This window comes from Crocuta crocuta, unplaced genomic scaffold (genome assembly GCF_008692635.1).
Source record: "Crocuta crocuta isolate KB4526 unplaced genomic scaffold, BGI_CrCroc_1.0 scaffold225, whole genome shotgun sequence".
Taxonomy (NCBI): domain Eukaryota; kingdom Metazoa; phylum Chordata; class Mammalia; order Carnivora; family Hyaenidae; genus Crocuta; species Crocuta crocuta.
Genome location: NW_027530408.1, coordinates 1,122,819 through 1,142,200, shown reverse-complemented (window position 1 = coordinate 1,142,200; position 19,382 = coordinate 1,122,819). Strand labels below are relative to the sequence as shown.

At 39.3% G+C, this 19,382-nt stretch overlaps 1 protein-coding gene across 2 annotated transcripts in view; it reads right to left on the bottom strand.

The window, feature by feature from the left end:
- Window positions 1-19,382, bottom strand: part of PIWIL2 (piwi like RNA-mediated gene silencing 2) — a 69,578-nt gene that overhangs the window by 35,607 nt on the left and 14,589 nt on the right. For both annotated transcript variants that reach the window (XM_077766605.1, XM_077766604.1), the window contains 7 exons: window positions 12,409-12,597; window positions 11,708-11,792; window positions 10,767-10,856; window positions 8,939-9,079; window positions 3,972-4,085; window positions 3,091-3,279; window positions 906-1,007 (listed from right to left, as the gene is read on the bottom strand). In XM_077766605.1, the coding sequence (XP_077622731.1) occupies window positions 906-1,007; window positions 3,091-3,279; window positions 3,972-4,085; window positions 8,939-9,079; window positions 10,767-10,856; window positions 11,708-11,792; window positions 12,409-12,597 (910 nt within the window). The remainder of the gene's footprint in view (window positions 1-905; window positions 1,008-3,090; window positions 3,280-3,971; window positions 4,086-8,938; window positions 9,080-10,766; window positions 10,857-11,707; window positions 11,793-12,408; window positions 12,598-19,382) is intronic.

Below are 19,382 nucleotides of genomic sequence, written 5' to 3'. Positions count from 1 at the left end.
AAGAGTACTCATTTGGAGCAAATCAGAGAACTCTAGATGCTGGCGAGGATGTGGAGAAACGGGCACCCTCCTACACTGTTGGTGGGAATGTAAACTGGTACAGCCCCTCTGGAAAACAGTGTGGAGGTTCCTCAGGAAACTAACAATAGAACTCCCCTATGACCCAGCAATAGCACTGCTAGGAATTTACCCAAGGGATACAGAAATGCTGATGCATAGGAGCACGTGTACCCCAATGTTCATAGCAGCACTCTCCACAATAGCTAAAACATGGAAAGAGCCTAAGTGTCCATCAACAGATGAATGGATCAAGAAGATGTGGTTTATCTATACCATGGAATACTACATGGCAATGAGAAACAATGAAATCTGGCCATGTGTAGCAACATGGATGGACCTTGAGGGTGTTATGCTGAGCGAAATAAGTCAGGCAGAGAAGGACAAATATCATATGTTTGCACGTATAGGAGGATTAGGAGGAACTTGACGGAGGAACAAGGGGGAGAAGAAGGGCGGAAATGGTGGGGGAAAGGGAGAGAAGCAAACCATGAGAGACTCTTGAATGCTGACAAAAACTGAGGACTGATGGATGTGGGGGGAGGGGGGGATGGGCATGGAGGAGGACACTTGTGGGGATGAGCACTGAGTGTTATGTGGAAACTAATTTGACAATAAACTATTAAAAAAAAAAAAAGAGTACTCATTTGGGAATATAAAGGCAGCATTTACAAAGAGCATCTGCTTTTCACCAGGTTACTCTAATAAGGGGAACTTTAGACCAGGGTTACACGTGATGACTTCTAATAGTAACCTCAGTCTTTCTGAACATCTGTATGCCTCTTTTCAAAGCCTCAAGGGAAGCTATTGAGTTCCCATGTATGCCTCCTGCCCAGCTCTCCACTCACCTGTGAGGGCACAGGAGCCTGCACACAGCATAGCTTTTTAATGGCCCCATAGAGATCGTCACGTGTGCCCATGATGATGCAAACAACCATCTGTATCTTCCCCTTGAGGAGATAAAGTACATATAAATTAGGCTTTGGAATTCTCAGGGGACCTTGATGGGGCTACAGCTGTGGGCAGTCTGAGAGCCTGTAGAGTCACAGGACCTTTAAGGCCGTGGGGGACTGAAACAAAGAAGGCAGACACTCCATCCCCAAACAGGTTCTTGAACCTTTGTTGGGTTCAGGGCTTCTTTGCAGAGATATGGGATATGATACCATGAATTATCTAGAGCTGGTCCTGACTACCTGACTTCTTCCTTAGAAGATTTAAGATGCCTGCACAAGGCAGGCTTAAAATTCTGCAAGGGTTACTTATTAGTTGCTTTCAATTCTCTAGAATGCTTTTTACCACTCTCTTCAGTAAACTAAGCACCTTATCACATTTATACCACAAAACTGAGGAAACATGGAATGCAATACCACAAGAAAACATTCAGGGCCAAGTACAAAGAAATGAAGCTACTGCCAAATTTTTAAGTGGCTTTTCCTAACTTTCTGGTTAGGCGAGAGAATGATATTGCCAGCAGCATATCTCATATAAGCATTCCTGACCCCTCATCATTTAAGAGATCCAACATTGGAAACACAGGATCTTTCAGTCTGAATAAATGAAAGTAGCACTTAAGTGAAACGGAGGTGCCAATCCTTTATACCGGAAACAGCCATTAATGGTAAATCAATTCAGAATAATATTGAATCAAGATTAGTGTTAGATTAAGACTTCTCATAGAACACACATTCCAGCAATCACATCAAAGTACTTCCAAAGTCACGTAGAACACAGACTGCACACTGGGAGCCTATGGGCTGGATCTATCAAACACATGTAGCTTTTTAGTTCCTACAGTGTGTTACATGTTTGTTTTCTTAAGTGATATTTAAACACACGGAGGGGCACACACATACAAATCCAGATTTTTTTTGCTTCTACTGAAAAACAAATCAAAAATTCATTTGATATTGCTGGGCTTTTATCTGCAGTCATGGGGTTGATTACTCTCTTTAGTTCACTACAGTCCCCTCCTAGCCCACTACACTTGTTTGCGTTGCTCATCCGGCTCCTGTAGACATCTGTGGGATAATAAATCATAATAAAAAATTAATAAGACTAAATAATAAAATAATAATAAATAATAAAACAGCATGTCCTAAAGATGACAAAGAGACAGCAAGACCACTGTGATTTAAGTGTGGTAAAAATGAATGAAATTGCTAATCATGCTGCATGAAAACTGTTGGCAGTACACTCCTAAAGAGAATGTGGCAAGTAGTGAGATGGGGGAGTTGATACATTATGCTGGGTTATTCTTTTGAAAGCAGAGCAAAATTATCAATGATCAGGCCCAGGGGAGTAGCCACGGCAGACTACAATTAGCATGGGAAACCAGAAGGAAATTACAAAGAGAGAACATGAGGGTGCTGCTCTGGGTGATAACCCAGAGTGGGGGATCAGAGAGAACCCAGAAAAATCCAATTCTAGTACTGATCTCACAAGAATGGACGCTTCAAGTCAAAGACTAATTACTTCCCAAAACATTTGCTCTGCTTTTGTTCCCTCCTTAAGCTTCTTCCTCCGTTCTGTGTACAAACAGATAAGAACTGCAGGCTTGAACTACTGAGTTATGAGTGCTATAACCTGCTCAGCTACAGTGCTCCAAATCAGCTATCAGGACCAAGCTGATGCCCCAGAGGTACCAAGTTCATCCCCAGAGCAATTCAAATCTTAAGCCAGACCAGACTGTGACAGTGCAGTACTGAATTGTGCAAAATGGCACCGGGCCCAAATAATGGCTTTCTGAGCACAACATGTTCTATATAGATAAAGAAATAAAGTTAAGTCAGCTATTCTGTCAATTATGTGAAAAAAAGAACACCAGAGTGAGTGTGACTGCCAACATAGAAAGAGAGAAACAAAATTAACCAAAGGGCATAAAGACTACTAGGTTCAGTATTTCATGTGTACGTGAGTAAGACACAGATTTCTGAGCATCATAAACAGCAGACTGATAAGCAAGATAATTTAAAAGCAAGTAGTCAAGTATTTTAAAACAAGCATTCTATTCACATACTCGGATTAGTTTATTACCTCAACTCCTAGCATGGACTGAATGGTTCTGACATAGGTCTCTATTCGATCATCCTTTAGTTCAACCCAAGCTGGTGGGCTCATGCACATACCAATGGGGCCAGCTATCTTTTCCAACATATTAACCAGTTCTCGAGCCTGATCCATTGCTCTCTTTGGGTAAAACAGTGCCCAGAAATGCATGGGGACCTAGAAATAACCAAAGCTATTTTTAGCACCTTTCACAACTTAAACACTCCAAACTCACACCCAGGAGATATTATTCTAGAGAAGAAACTACTTATAATTCTCTCTTGCTTGAGTCCTTTTTTATCTAATTCCTATAACTAACATAGATGTGAGTGATAAGTAAACTGTGGCACACTCTCACAGTGGAATACTATACACTTGCAAGTACACTTTTCCTTTAAATATATTTCAATAAAAAGTTTTAGAAACAGATGTACTTTATGCACAGCCAAAAAGACCAGGTTAGCCAAAAACATTTAAAAATAATGATATACGATTTTGTCCTTTAGTTCCCTTGGTGGGGGGGACTGTTTTAATTACTTCTTTCATGGATAAAAACATCTTCCACAAACCCCCAAGGAAAAGCTGGGAAGATAAAAGAAAATAAATGGGAGACTGGGTAATAGGCTGGCACTATATGAATTACCACAGCAATCTATTTCCTTTTCCTATGTCTATGGCCAACCAAAGTGCTTATCTCTAACAACTCATCAATTTGCTGTATTTGAAGGACCCCTGTTTAGCAGATAATTCAGGATGGTAATTCAGTTGGTACTCTCCCTCAAAAAGAAGGCACTGAATCATTCTTGCTTTCTATTTTCCATATTTTTAGTAATGCTGGTCCCCTCTTCACCACCTCAAAAGTCACTTACAGTCAAGATGGAAAGGTCTCTGGTTACTTCCTTAATCCAGTTTAGTTCCTGAGATGTGATGAATGAAGTATTTCTTAAGTTAATTCTTTCCATTGGCAGAACACGTCCTTCAATCTGTAACAGAAAACAAAGTACCTATGACATGAGTCATCTGCAAACACACTTTAGGAAAAAACACTGACACTGTTCTCTCTTGGGCCTGGTCAATTCCACTGTTATAGACCTGTCCCTGTTATAACCCCTGAGAATGGCACAAAAATGAAACTGCTGGCAGTGAATCCAGGTCAATAAAACTCTGGACAAATACAGGTAAAACTTTCATAGTCAAGAATCTTTAATTATTGAAGTTTCCAACATGGTTTCCCAAGAAAAGGATTAGAAAGCATTATCTCTTTAGTAGACAATGGATCTAAAACAACTATAATTTCAAGATAAATAGGAAAATAGTTTTTAAAAATATTTTAAGGGACAAATTTAAAGTACAAAATTAAAAGTAAAATTTCTTTTTTAATTTTCTTATTCTTTTTAAAATGTTTTATTTATTTCTGAGAGAGACAGACAGAGTGAGCAGGGGAGGGTCAGAGAGAGAAGGAGATACAGAATCTGAAGCAGGCTCCAGGCTCTGAGCTACCTGTCAGCACAGAGCCTGACATGGGGCTCGAACCACAAACTGTGAGATCGTGATCTTAGCCGAAGTCAGACACTTAACCAAGTGAGCCACCCAGGCGCACGTACAATTTCTTTTTTTTTAAAGTAACTTTTTAAAATTTATTTATTTTGAGAGAGAGAGTGCGCATGTACACATACATGCGGCGCAGAAAAAGAGGGAGACAGGATCCCAAGCACGCTCCATGCTGTCAGGGCAGAGTTCGATGTGGGGCTTGATGTCATAAACCATGAAATCATGACTTGAGCCAAAACTAGACGCTTAACCAACTGAGCCACCCAGGTGCCCAAAAGTAAAATTTCTCAATAAGGCTGAACATAAACTACTTATAGTACTTTAAAAGTAAAAGCAGGCAGGTAAAGACATAAATATAACGAAACAACAAATTAAAGTTAGGAAAAAGTCAATCAGATCTAAATATCAAAAGACAAGAAGATAATTAAGTTGACAATATAACAACATGATGAACTACTTTGCAAACATTAAAATTACTTTTTTTCTATAATTTATTTTTTATAATTTACATCCAAGTTAGTTAGCACATGGTGCAACAATGACTTCAGGATTAGATTCCTTAAGCAAAACTCTTACCCATTTAGCCCATCCCCCCGCCCCACAACCTCCAGCAACCCTCTGTTATCTATTTTTAAGAGTCTCTTATGTTTTGTCCCCCTCTGTTTTTATATTATTTTTGCTTCCCTTAAGTTTATCTGTTTTGTATCTTAGTCTTTATATGCGTGAAGTCATATGATAGTTGCCTTTCTCTGACTAATTTTGCTTAGCATAATAATCTCAAGTTCCATCCACGTAGTTGCAAATGGCAAGATTCATTCTTTTTGATTGCCAAGTAGAACTCCATTGTGTCTGTGTATATGTTTGTGTCTATATATATACATATACACATATATATATATATAAAAGACATCTTCTTTATCCATTCATCCATCAGTGGACATTTGGGCTCTTTCCATACTTTGGCTATTGTTGATAGTGCTGCTATAAACACCGGGATGCATATGTCCCTTCGAAACAGCATACCTGTATCCCTTGGATAAATACCTAGTAGTACAATTGCTGGGTTTTCCAGATGGCTGCACCAATTTGCATTCCCATAAAATCACTTTCTAACCACATGTAATATGATCCTATTTTTACCAAAAAATAAATCGTAATGTATGCATCATAAAAATTTAGTCAGGGGCATGTGGGCGGCTCAATCGGTTAAGCATCTGACTTTGGCTCAGGTCATGATCTCACGGTTCATAAGTTCAAGCCCTGCATCAGGCTCTGCAGTGCAGAGCCTGCTTGGGATTCTCTCTCTCTGTCTCTGCCCCACCCCAACCACCTGAGATCCCTCTTTCTCTCTCAAAATAAATGAACTAAAAAAAAAAAATTTGAATGTTTACACTTAATGGTGATGGTCTCTGGAAATGTATAATTATAGAGGAATTTTACTTTCTATGATCTCTACTATTTGCTTATTAAAAAAATACCAGAGGCAGGGTCCCTGGGTGGCTCAATTGGTTGAGTGTCTGATTTCAGTACAGGTCATGGTATCATGGTCCATGGGTATGAGCCCTGCATTGGGCTCTGTGCTGACAGCTCAGAGCCTGGAGCCTGCTTCAGATTCTGTGTCTCCCTCTCTCTCTCTGCCCCTCCCCTGCTTGCACTCTCTCTCAAAAATAAACATTAAAAAGTTTTTAATATGAATAAATAATAACAGGGGCGCCTGGGTGGCTCAGTCAGTTAAGCATCAATTTCAGCTCAGGTCATGGTCTCACAGTTCGTGAGTTCAAGCCCTGCATCAGGCTCTGTGCTAACAGCTCAGAGTGGAGCCAGCCTCAGATCCTGTGTCTCCCTCTCTCTCTGTCCCTCCTCTGCTTGCACTCTGTCATTCTCTCCCAAAAATAAAATTCATTAAAAAAAATATTTTTAAGTAACTACCTATTTTATCTATAATCAAAAGAAACTGCAATGATTTAATAACTATCATCAAACTCTAAAATAAAGAGCAATGTCCATATTACCAAGAGCATATGAATCAAATTGATATGAAAATAAAAACTTGTTGAACCTTTCTAGAAGGCAACTGGCAATATACAATAAAAGTACTAAAAACATAAATGTCCCCTGACCTAATAATTCCACTTCCATAAATTTGACGATGAAAACAAACATGTACAGAGATTTAGTTATAAGGCTCTTCACTGAATAACTATTTCTAATAGAAAAATACTAAATTCAATTTGAATGGAAAAGAAAAGGAAATTGTTAATAAACTATCTAGCAGCCATTAAAATATTCAGAAAAATATTAAATGACATGGAAAAACAGAGGGAAAAAAGGAAACGATACGAATACATGCTATGTGTGAGTATGCATAAACATGTAAGCATGCACAGGTACACACACACAAATCCAATGAAGGATATGTACCAAAATATTAACAGTGGTTATGGTCATACAGCAAGATGAACTTTTTTCTTCTTTGGTTTATGTTTCCTATGTCTACACATTAATACTTAATAACATAAAAACATTTTCAAGACATAATGTTAAATAAAAAGATGTAAAAACATACACAATATAATCACAACTGGGTAAGAAAAAGGTTTATCTAGGGGCGCCCGGGTGGCTTAGTCGGTTAAGCGTCCGACTTTCGCTCAGGTCATGATCTCGCGGTTCGTGGGTTCGAGCCCTGCGTCGGGCTCTGTGCTGACTGCCAGCTCAGAGCCTGGAGCCTGTTTCAGTCTGTGACTCCCTCTTTCTCTGACCCTCCCCTGCTCACGCTGTCTCTCTCTCTCTCTCCTAGAAATAAATAAAAGAAAAAAGAAAAAAAAAAAAGAAAAAAGAAAAAGGTTTATCTCAATGTGGAAGGAAAGGAAATCTACTTAAGTATATTTTATTTTATGTTATTTTGTTATGTTTTTTATTTTATTTTATTATTATTTTATTTTTTTTGAGAGAGCCCACATGAAAAGAAGAGGGGCAGAGAAAGAGGGAGAGAGAGAATCTAAAGTAGGATCCATGGTCAACTCAGTACAGAGCCTGACAGGACTTGATCCCACAACTGTGAGATCATGACCTGAGCTGAAATAAAGAGCTAGACACTTAACAAACTGAACTACGCAGGTGCCCCTGAAGTTATCTTTTGTACATATCTAAAATAAATCATTGAGATACCATCTTTGAATGATGAAATTACTGATGTTTTTATGTTTTCTAAAATTTCAGTATTTTCCTTATTCACTATCCATTACTTTTTTTAAAAAGAGAATTTTTTTTTTAATTTTAACATTTATTTATTTTTGAGAGAGAGACACAGTGTGAGCAGAGGAGGAGCGGAGAGAAAGGGAGACACAGAATGAAGCAGGCTCCATCCAGGCTTCAAGCTGTCAGCATAGAGGCCTGACACAGGGCTCAAACTGTGATATCAGGACCTGAAATGAAGTTGGAAGCTTAACTGACTGAGCCACCCAGGCACCCCAAGAAAAAGAAATTTTTAACAAGGAGTCAATTCAGAGTGCAAGAGAACTATAGAAAAGACAATTATTTTGGTATAACCTCAAAACAAAGATGAAAATCAGTAATAGCTATTGTTTACTGAGCACCTACTACATGTACTAAAGATGATAATCATTCAAATTTTTATAACTCAATCATTACCCTCATTTTACAGATAAAGAAACTAAAATATGCTATGCAATTTGCTCAAGTAACTAAGATGGCAAGTAGCAGAATTGAGATTCAAAGCCAAATAAACAGATACCAAAGGCCAAGGACTCCACCATCTCATGCAGCCTCTGCCCTATGGATCATGCTGCACGAAATACAACATAGGAGACTCAAGCAAACTGCAGGCAGAAAGGGCCATAAGAAAATTAGATCGTGTAAGACTGAGACTCTCCATGCCTACAGAAAGAATGACAATAGTATATTCAAAGAATCACAAGTTACTTGCTGGAAAAGGAAAAAAAAAGAAAACATATAGAACCTTGAGAATTTTTTGGGTTGTAAAACTGATAATGAGGTAAACTGTAAGTCAATATTCCTTGGGCCATCTGTCTGACTAAAAATTAACACCTTGGAGCCCTTGGAAATACAGGAGAAAAATCTGTAAAACATAATAACAAATTAAGACAAAGAAAATTCAAATATTATGACTAGGACCAAAAAAAAGTATAATAATAAAGCAAAACTCCAAAATAAAGACAAGGTAGGAAGCTATCAGCTAGTTCCACTAAGCTCTTAAAATTGCTGGTCAACACTGGTTCCTAGTCTGCTACATTTTCCAGTTTACCTTATGTACATCCTTCTGCAGACAGAGGCCCCAGCGTGCCAGTTCATTGCTAGCTGCCTCATTCTTTGAAATTCTCTGCAGCAAGCATTCCAAAGCATTATGGTGCTGTTTGGGGCTCAGGTTGATCTGCTGGGTTAAATCCTAAATAAAATTAAAATAGAGATGTTGTAAGTATTACTTTCTCCAACATGAAGTTAAACCCCCAACGTGTCTAAAACATTTCCAAAAGAAAACCTCTTTCTCACTGAAATCTGTAGAAATTTTCAAATACCTCCAAGGATTTTAATAAACATCTGTCAGGAATGTGAATGTGGTTTACGGTTAAAATTTTAATCATAAAAGAATTTGAAATGTTATGGTTACTTCTCCCACATGACCTTATCTCTTTCTCAAAGCCATGTTCTGAATTTAAAATTCCTAAGAGAGTCTATGAAACAGGAGCAAAGGGGGCTTGATTACACCTATTTAGTATTTCAGAAAAATAGGGGGGAAAAGTGTTCTGTGCCCAGCACAGAGCCTAGCATAACAGAATGGAAAATCACATCCACTCTTATACTTCATGTCATACTACAGAGCACTGTATTTAATGTCCCCATAAGCAACTTTTTGTCCAATGTTTCATCCATAATAGGTGTTTTCTAAATGTTATTGTTGAATGATATCTAGAAAGTATATACGAAGACTGTCAATCACATAAGTGAGTTCTTTATTCTTCTGAGACTAAAGAACTGTACAGTTGTTGTTCCCTGTGAGGCAGTCATTAGCAACAGTCTACAGGGCTATACAGATAACTCTGTGATCATAAAGTCATTAGGTGACTAGACTTGTAAGGAAGGAGCCTTGACCTATGTAAGAAAGAGAAGGAACAAAAGTAAACATGAAAGAAATCTCTTACAGGAATGTTAAGCTTCACTTCAGGCTCTTGATGATGTTACTGAAAATAGTCTATGGCATCGGAGACAGGAATGGGTCCAAGGGTAACACAGACAAGGGCTGAAAAAGTGAAGCAGCACAGTAGCTCAAGTGTGGAAAGCCCCAAGCGCTGCAGGCAGAGTGGAGGTGAACCACTCTGGCTCTGGACTCATGCTGCTGTGCACGTCTCTGCTTCTCAGCTATTTCCTACAGGGACTGAGCCTGACACCTCCTGGACACTCCAAGCCCCACAAGATAAACTTCTATCCTTTCACGTCAGCCTCTGGCTTGTTGATTGCCTTTTGCTACATTATCTCCTCCATCACTTCAAATAGACTGAAGGCTTGTAGCAATGCTAGAAAAACTCAGTGCTCTCAAAGAACCTCACTTATGATCATATAGGCAGCTTACAGTCATCTATCTGGTGAGGTTTAAAACAGAGATATCTGGGGGTACCTGGGTGGTTCAGTCGGTTGGGCATCCGACTTCAGCTCAAGTCATGATCTCGCGGTTCAGGGGTTCGAGCCCCACACTGGGCTCTGTGCTGACAGCTCAGAGCCTAGAGCCTGCTTCTGATTCTGTGTCTTCCTCTCTCTCTGCTCCTCCCCCATTCACACTCTGTCTCTCAAAAATGAATAAACGGTAAAAAAAAAAAATTTTTTTTTTTAAAAAACAGAAATACCTGTTTCCTTTTACCTTACAATCCAATCATTCCACTGTTCTAACACTCTTCAAAAGGGAGATGTGATCAGCTTTTTCATAGTGTGTGGGAAGGGACATTGGATCATGTTTTACAGAAAGGAGAACTGGAGCCTGGAAGAACAGACCTGCCCAGGTGATAACACAAGCCTGCCCAGGTCTAGCTCATGCTGCTATCAAAAAGGCCTTCCATTCAAATGCCATGGGCATTTCTCACCTTCATGGCTCTGAAGTCTTTCTTCATCTTCTCAGGGATTCCAGTCATGAATGAAAGCTCAGGCAGCAGCAGGATTTCACCTTTCAGCAGCTTTGAAGAAGAATGGAGAGGAAAAATAAGGCAGTAGAAGATGGTCTTGTTCCCCTGACTTAAGAGACATGCCATATCCAGGGCTGGGCCTGCAGGTACATACTGTCACACTAAGGAACATAAAACCCCAGAGAAGAGGGCAATGAAACACTACAAGTATTTTACCCTTTTCCCTTCAGTCACAATACTTAGAGCTTACTGTGTTACATAAAGGGAAAAATAGATTTTTTAAATGTTTATTTTTGAGACAGAGAGAGACACAGTACAAGTAGGGAGGGGCAGAGAGAGAGGGAGACAGAATCCAAAGCAGGCTCCGGGCTCTAAGGTGCCAGCACAGAGCCCCATGCAGGACTTGAACCCACAAACCACGAGATCATGACATGAGCCAAAGTCAGAAGCTTAACCACCTGAGCCATCCAGGCACCCTGGTAAAGGGAAAAATACTGTAACAGTCAAAAAGAGAAGAAAAACTAGAAGAAGACAATCTGTCCCTCTTGGGCCTCCAGACAAGCTAAGGCGATATCTCCATCTCAACTAACCCACTGATCTTCAGCTTTCCCACTTAAGACAGAGGAATCAGTACGAAGGCACTTTTCCCTGGCCCCTAGCCCTGTTTGTTAAATGTCTACAACTTCCCTAATGGATGCAGTGCTTTAATCTCTAGCAGCAAATTCTCTTTCTTCCTTAACCTAACTTGCTCATATGGATACTCAGCTCATTACGGGGAGTTCAAAAGCAAATCCTAGCCTTGCTCAGCGTTCCCCAACCACACTGTGACTCTGCTCCACAGTCCCCAACACCACAGATGAAGAATGTAAGCTAGAAGTACAAATCTGATGCTCCCCACTCACCATCCCTTGGTTATTCTGTCTCTCACTTGGCCTGTGGATCAGCAGTGGCTGGTCCTCTTCCTTAATTGTGATCCCATAGTTTTTGCTAGAGCAGGGCAGAGGCAGGAAAACATTACAGAAGCAGCACCACTACTCTTATGGCAACAGTCTGAGCCTCTTAACTAGCACTGAGGTACACAATTTGAATAATACCCTTGTCAAGGATCCACTAGAAACTCATTATGCATATTATGCATATATTTATAGCTAGAAAAGGCAGGCTCAAGTTAACATTGCAATTAAATGCAAAAGAAATCATCAAATAGTCCAGGGAAAAAATTGCTTAAAACTGTATTGCTTAAAAATTGCTTAAAACTGAAAGGCTTGGGCAACTGGAAAGGCAAAATAACAGTCAAATAATTAATGAATCAAATTTCATCTCTCCAACCAGACTTCTAAACCAGCAAAAGAAATATAATTCAAAGTCTTGGCATTAATTTATTAGGTAACTTCCAAATGTACTAAAATAAATGAAATTGTAAGGGTAGCATATTCAAATCAAATCCCACAAACAAGTTCAATCTTAGGTACATTACCAATCCAATTATTTTAAAAGTGTCCTGCTGTATGCTACCATGGAACGCAATATCCTGCTAGAGAATGGTAGACTACAATTCCACACCCTCTCGAAAGCCCAAGCCCAGTCAGTGTCTTCTTTCTACCTGTAGTATTCCAAGAATGTGATCTCCTTCCCATCAGACATTGTGAAGCTATCTTTTGGTGTCTTATTCCAATCCACATCATCAATGCGATAGGTACGATTATTATATCGGGTTATAACAATATTGCCAACCAGAAGTTTAGTGCACTCATCCTGGAAGTTTTCTTTATTCTGCTGGTACACAGCATGCCTTTGGAAAGAGACAATAGACTTTTGAATCATACCTGTACATGCAGAGCACAATGAAAAGGATAGGGGATACAAATAAGTACCTCAGGGGTATGATCACAGCTATATAGCACCAGAAGGCTCCAGTTGTCTTTTGTAAGAGATAGGATTCTCATCGCTTTTCTTTTTAATATTACCAAAAAAAACCCCCAAATCAATAAAAAATAGTGAAAAAATAAAAGTCGAATTAAAAACAGCAACTATAAAGTAATAAAATTCACAGTTTGCCTTCAAACATGGTATTTAATCTTCAAAATAATGATTCTGTGTCATCACTATTAGGATAGTCTACATTGGAACAACAAAACATTCTTTCAACTATATTTGCCCTTTTGAGCTAATGGAAAGGATTACAAGTACCTATCATTATACAGCACTGGTGAAGATGCTAAAGATGCAGATGAACAGACTCACCACAGATAAATGTACCCTCACGGTAACCTCAAAACAGTGCTGTGAACAAGCCAACACAGGTAACTCACAGAAGGCAAGTCTGAATATGCCCAGGGAGTCCAGGAACGTTTACAGAGGTAGCTGATACTTGAAGGAGCAATCTGCCAAGCAGAAATACCAGGGCAGAGGAATAAGTGACACTCCAGGCAGAGGCAGCAGTATGCAGGGGACAAACAGGGATCTGGGATGGGGAGGGCAAGGAGGCGGAACAGGGACAGAAGATGGTAAGCATGGGCTGAAAATAGGCAGGGACCAGATGTAAATGTCCTTGTAAGTCAAGGATCAGAGCTTGGACCTTTTTCTGTGGGTCAGTGTCACCCAGGGTATATTCTTCAGGAGCACCGGTCCCTTGAGGTTGCAAGGAAGTGTGGAAAAGGTTCTACAATCAAAAAAGTTGAGTCCATTCTGCATATAAGCCCTGTTTAGAGATTCACAACATATAAGAAACACACCTACTGAGCTTGATTTACCTCCAATGTATTTAACCACAGATTCCTCCCACCTTTTTCCTTCTTACCTCACGAATGAACATTCAGTTCATTACCACTCTGAGTAATTGACGTCCTGCAGAACTCTCCCTAAGAAATACTGTAGTATGTGATGAAGATCATCAGACACCTGAAGTTGTTCAACATGATGACAGACCCAGAGCCAAAGTGCCTGGGTTCAAATCTTGTGTCTTCCACTGACTGGCCTATGAGATTTTGAGTGAGTTACTGGTCTTTGTGCCTTGGTTTCCTCATGTGAAAGTGGGGTCAGTGAAAGAACCTAACTCATAGTGTTGTTGAGAGAACACAATGACTTTATACTTAAATGAAGCACTGAGATCAGCGCCTAGCAAAGATAAAAGAACTGTGTAAGTGCTTATAAATATTATCTCCATCATCATTAGTGCTTGATACATGCCAGATGCAGTGTGTGTGTGTGTGTGTGTGTGTGTGTGTGTGTATGTGTGTGTGGCCTTATTCTGATAGGTTAAATACAAGGAAAAGATGACTATAAACACAGTTCACTATATATGTATGTAGTTGTGGAAGTCAAAAGCAACCACTAGCATAGAATCTATATTCAAATACTTTTTAAGCTGTAATTTCTTTTCAAACTCCTTCATGACAGTTTTTAATATTCTCTCACCAATCTGTTTCCCCTAAACATCTTTTGCATCTGAAAAGGTAGGTGGAAGATGTGCAGGAGGGAGGCACAATTAAGAAAAAGCTAAAAATGGACTAAGGAAAACAAGAGATAAAGAATATAGATCTATATCTTGTTAGTCCAATATTCAACATCGAAAAGTAGATAAAGGGGCGCCTGGGTGGCTTAGTCGGTTAAGTGTCCGACTTTCGCTTAGGTCATGATATCGCGGTTCATGGGTTCGAGCCCCGCATCAGGCTCTGTGCTGACTGCCAGCCCAGAGCCTGGAGCCTGTTTCAGAGTCTGTCACTCCCTCTCTCTCTGACCCTCCCCTGCTCATGCTGTCTCTCTCTCTCCTAGAAATAAATTAAAAAAAAAAAAAAAAAAAAAAAAACATGAAAAGTAGATAAAAATCAATGCTTTTATTTTATATTTTTATTTATTTATTTTTTGAGAGAGAGAGAGACAGAGACAGAGACAGCGTGAGCAAGGGAGGGTCAGACAGAGAGGGAGATACAGAATCTGAAGACAGGCTCCAGGCTCTGAGCTAGCTGTCAGCACAGAGCCCAACGTGGAGCTCGAACCCACGAACCATGAGATCATGACCTGAGCTGAAGTCAGATGCTTAACTGACTGAGCCACCCAAGCACCCCAGAAATCAATGGTTTTAAACTGTACCTATTTCACTTTAAGTTCTCTCCTAAGATTAAAATTTTTAAAATCATGCTGAAAACAGACCAAATAACAGAAAAACAAAAAGTGAGTATATGCCATATAATTCCACTTACAGAAAATTCTAGAAAATACAAACTAATTTCTAGTGGCAGAAACCAGATCAGTGCTTGCTGCCCATGGAGGGCAGAGGAAAACAAAAGTATAGAGAGGTCTGAAAGAGACATGAGTAAATTTTGAGTGGGAAATGGATATGTACATGTCTTCACTGTGATGTTTCATAGATATGTAGGTATGTTAAAACTCATAAAATTGTATCCTTTAAATGTATAAGGTTGATCGTGTCAACTGTGCCCAACTAAACCTGAAAAACGAAAAAATTAACCTAATAGAATAAAAGATCCAGATGGGACTGAAATATATGTTAAAATTGAGTGTCCAGTGATCTCTAGTGGCATTTCAAGTTAGTGAGGGGAAAAAAGTATCATTAAAAAATGGATATGAAAACTTGCTAATCATTTATAAAATAAATTATTAAGTTAATGTTAATGTGTAAGAAATTAAAAAATAAAACCAAATGATAACATAAAACTTTCATAAGCTACTGGAAATTAAAAAAGAAATCATCACAAACTTTGGAAAATACAGTTTTGCAGCCACGTTAATCAGTAGCTGTAAGATCTAGTTAAAAAAAATTTTTTTTTAAGTCATTTATTTTGAAACAGAGAGAGAGAGAAAATCCCAACCAGGCTCCGCACTGTCAATGCAGAGCCCAATGCAGGGCTTGAACTCAAGAACCCAGAGATCATGACCTGAGAGAAATCAGATGCTTAACCTATTGAGCCACCTAGGTGCCCCTAAAATCATGTTTAATGTTTATTTACTTTTTTTGGGGGGGGGGGAATGAGCAGGGGAGGGGCAGAGAGAAAGGGAAAGAGAGAGAATTCCAGGCAGGCTCCACACTATCAGAACAAACATGAACTGTGAGATCATGACCTGAGCTTAAGTCAGACAGATGCTCCACCAACTGAGCCACACAAGCATCCCCATATGATCCAGTTTTTTTTAATGTTTTTCTTATTTATTTCTAGGCGAGAGAGAGAGAGACAGCGTGAGCAGGGGAGGGTCAGAGAGAGAGGGAGTGACAGACTGAAACAGGCTCCAGGCTCTGAGCTGGCAGTCAGCACAGAGCCCGACGCGGAGCTCGAACCCACGAACCGCGAGATCATGACCTAAGCGAAAGTCGGACGCTTAACCGACTAAGCCACCCAGGCGCCCCCATATGATCCAGTTTTAAACCTGTTTAATATATCTATATCAAGTCAGCTCAGAAAACATACTCTTGCAAGCTATCTAACCAATGTCACCCCCTTGTTTCTGTAAATTGAGGAACACCTTAATCCGATAAGCATCCCACAGAGTACTAATCAATCAACAACAGACTACTTGAGCAACCAGGCCTTCACTTTCTACTGCTTGCCCCTCTGCAAGGCTGCATTCCTGAACCCTATACCTCTCCAATATTCTATACAATGTCAGCAGTCTCTTTATACTGTAATAAGCAGGAAGTCAGCTTTTTCTTTATTTCATATAGAACAAAAGTCCCATCATTCTTTGACAATTCTGGGGGTTTCACCAAGGTAACTATGGAAGCTCTTCCTCAGCAACAATCTAGGAGTTTCAGATGAACAGATGCACTCACGGGGTGAGGCTTTTGTGCTTAATTCCATTTGTCCTCAAGATCTGCTGTAGTGAGTCAATCCCAACAACAAACTGAATGTTGAAAAGCTTCATTAGGCTTTAGTTGCCTGTCTAATGACCTTTCAGGTTAGAAGTCATTGTTTGGCAATCCCTATCAAAATAACATAAGCATTCTTCACAGAGTTAGAACAAAACATCCTAAAATTTGTATGGAACCAGAAAAATGCCCAAATGGCCAAAACAATCTTGAAAAAGAAAACCAAGGCTGGTGGCATCACAATCAGACTTTAACCTATATTACAAAGCTGTAATCATCAAGACAGTATGGGATTGGCACAAAAACACATGTAGACCAATGGAAAAGAACAGAAAACCCAGAAATGGACCCACAAATATATGGCCAACTAATCCTTGACAAAGCGGGAAAGAATATCCAATGGAATAAAGACAGCCTCTTCAGCAAATGGTGCTGGGAAAACTGTATAGCAACATGCAGAAGAATGAACCTGGACCATTTCTTACACCATACACAAAAATAAACTCAAAATAGATGAAAGACCTAACCATAACACAGGAAGCCATCAAAATCCTAGAGGAGAAAGCAGGCAAAATCTCTTTGACCTTGGCCACAGCAACTTCTTACTCAACATGTCTCCAGAGGCAAGTGAAACAAAAGCAAAAATGAACTACCAGAACTACATCAAGATATAAAGCTGTTACACAGTAAAGGAAATAATCAGCAAAACTAAAAGGCAGCCTATAGAATGGGAGAAGATATCTGCAAATGATATTTCTGACAAAAGGGTAGAATCCAAAATCTATAAAGAAAATTTATCAAACTCAACACCCAAGAAACAATCCAGTGAAGAAATGGGCAAAAGACATGAAAAAACACTTTTCCAAGTAAGACATCCACATGGCTAACAGGCACATGACAAAATGCTCAACATTACTCATCATCAGGGAAATGCAAATCAAAACCACAATGAGATACCACCTCACACCAGTCAGAATGGCTAAAATTAACAACTCAGGTGACAACAGATGTTGGCGAAGATCCAGAGAAAGAGGAACCCTTGTGCACTCTGGTGGGAATGCAAACTGGTGCAGCCACTCTGGAAAACAGTATGGAGGTTCCTCAAAAAAAGAAAACTAGAACTACCCTACGACCAGCAATTATACTACTAGATATTTCTCTAAAGGATACAGGTGTGCTGTTTCAAAAGGGTACATGCACTGTTTATAGCAGCACTACTGACAATACCCAAAGTATGGAAAAAGCCCAAATGCCCATCGACACATGTATGTGATTCAAACAAACACAATGGAATACTACTCGGCACTCAAAAAGAGTGAAATCTTTCCATTTACAACAACGTGGACGGAACTGGCCTATATTATGCTAAGTGAAATTAGAGAAAAACAAATATCATAGGACTTCTCTCATATGTGGAATTTAAGATACAAAACAGATGAACATAAGGGAAAGGAAGCAAAAATAATATTAAAACAGGGGGAGAGGTACACCTGGGTGGCTCAGTCAGTTAAGCGTCTGACTTTGGCTCAGGTAATGATCTTGGGGGTCTGTGAGTTTGAGTCCCCATCATACTCTGTGCTGACGCACAGCTCAGAACCTGGAGGCTGCTTTGGATTCTGTGTCTCCCTCTCTCTCTCTCTCTGCCCCTTTCCTGTTTGCACTCTGTCTCTCTCAAAAATAAACAAACATTAAAAAAATCTAAAAAACAACAAGGAAGGGGACAAAACATAACACAGAGAACAAACTGAGGGTTGCTGGAGGGGTCGGGGGGGGTGGGCTAAATGGACAAGGGGCATTAATAATGGAGGACAATTGCTGGGATGAGCAATGAGTGTTATATGTAGGAGACGAATCACTGGATTCTCCTCCTGAAATCATTATTGCACTATATGCTAACTAACATGGATGTAAAATTAAAAAGAAAAAAAAAGGTCATTGTTTGGATTCAAGTCTTTGTTTTGAGGGAATACCATTTGAAAACTATTTTTGCCATTAACTTGATTATCTCCATTTGCTTACTTTGCTTTTGCTATTATTTGTCTAGATGCATAAAGTCTTCTCTCAGATGTTTTTGTTTTGCCCTGGATTTCCTGGTCTCTGTTAAATGTACTAGAGTGTTCTATAGAGAATGCATGGAGGCATAAACCAGATAAGTCCAGATAACCGAGCTAATCCACTTCAGAAACATCATAGTTGGAGGTCCATTAGTCCAACAACCAATTTGTAAAAAAGCAAGTGGTCAAACATTAGGAAGGTACTTCTTGTCTTGGCAATTTGTGAAAGAAGATCACTGTGTTTATTTAGTTCAAATTCCAGGGTCAAAGATAGTTGGGTCACTGATTTCGTGGCCCTTCCTATCTGTGGTTGGAACCTGAAATAGGATTCACAAACACATATCCTTAGACAACTTTAGTGCTTCTCTTTCTTATTTGTCATAAGTTTGCCTATGTCAAAGGTCTGAAAGTCTCCTTGGAAGAATTTCTGCTTCCAATATAAAGGTATACCATAGCTGTTCTGATTCTGGCACTTTCCTTAATAAATGTAAAATAAAAAATTTGAGTTAAAATTACAATGTCCAAAGTGCACACAGAACATTCTCCAGTATATATCATATGCTAAATCATAGAACAAACCTCAATAAATATAAAAGGATAGAAATACAATACAATCCTGCTGTCCAACCACAACAGAATGAAATTAGAAATCAAAAACAGAAGAAATTCGGGAAACTCACATATATATGGAAATTAAAT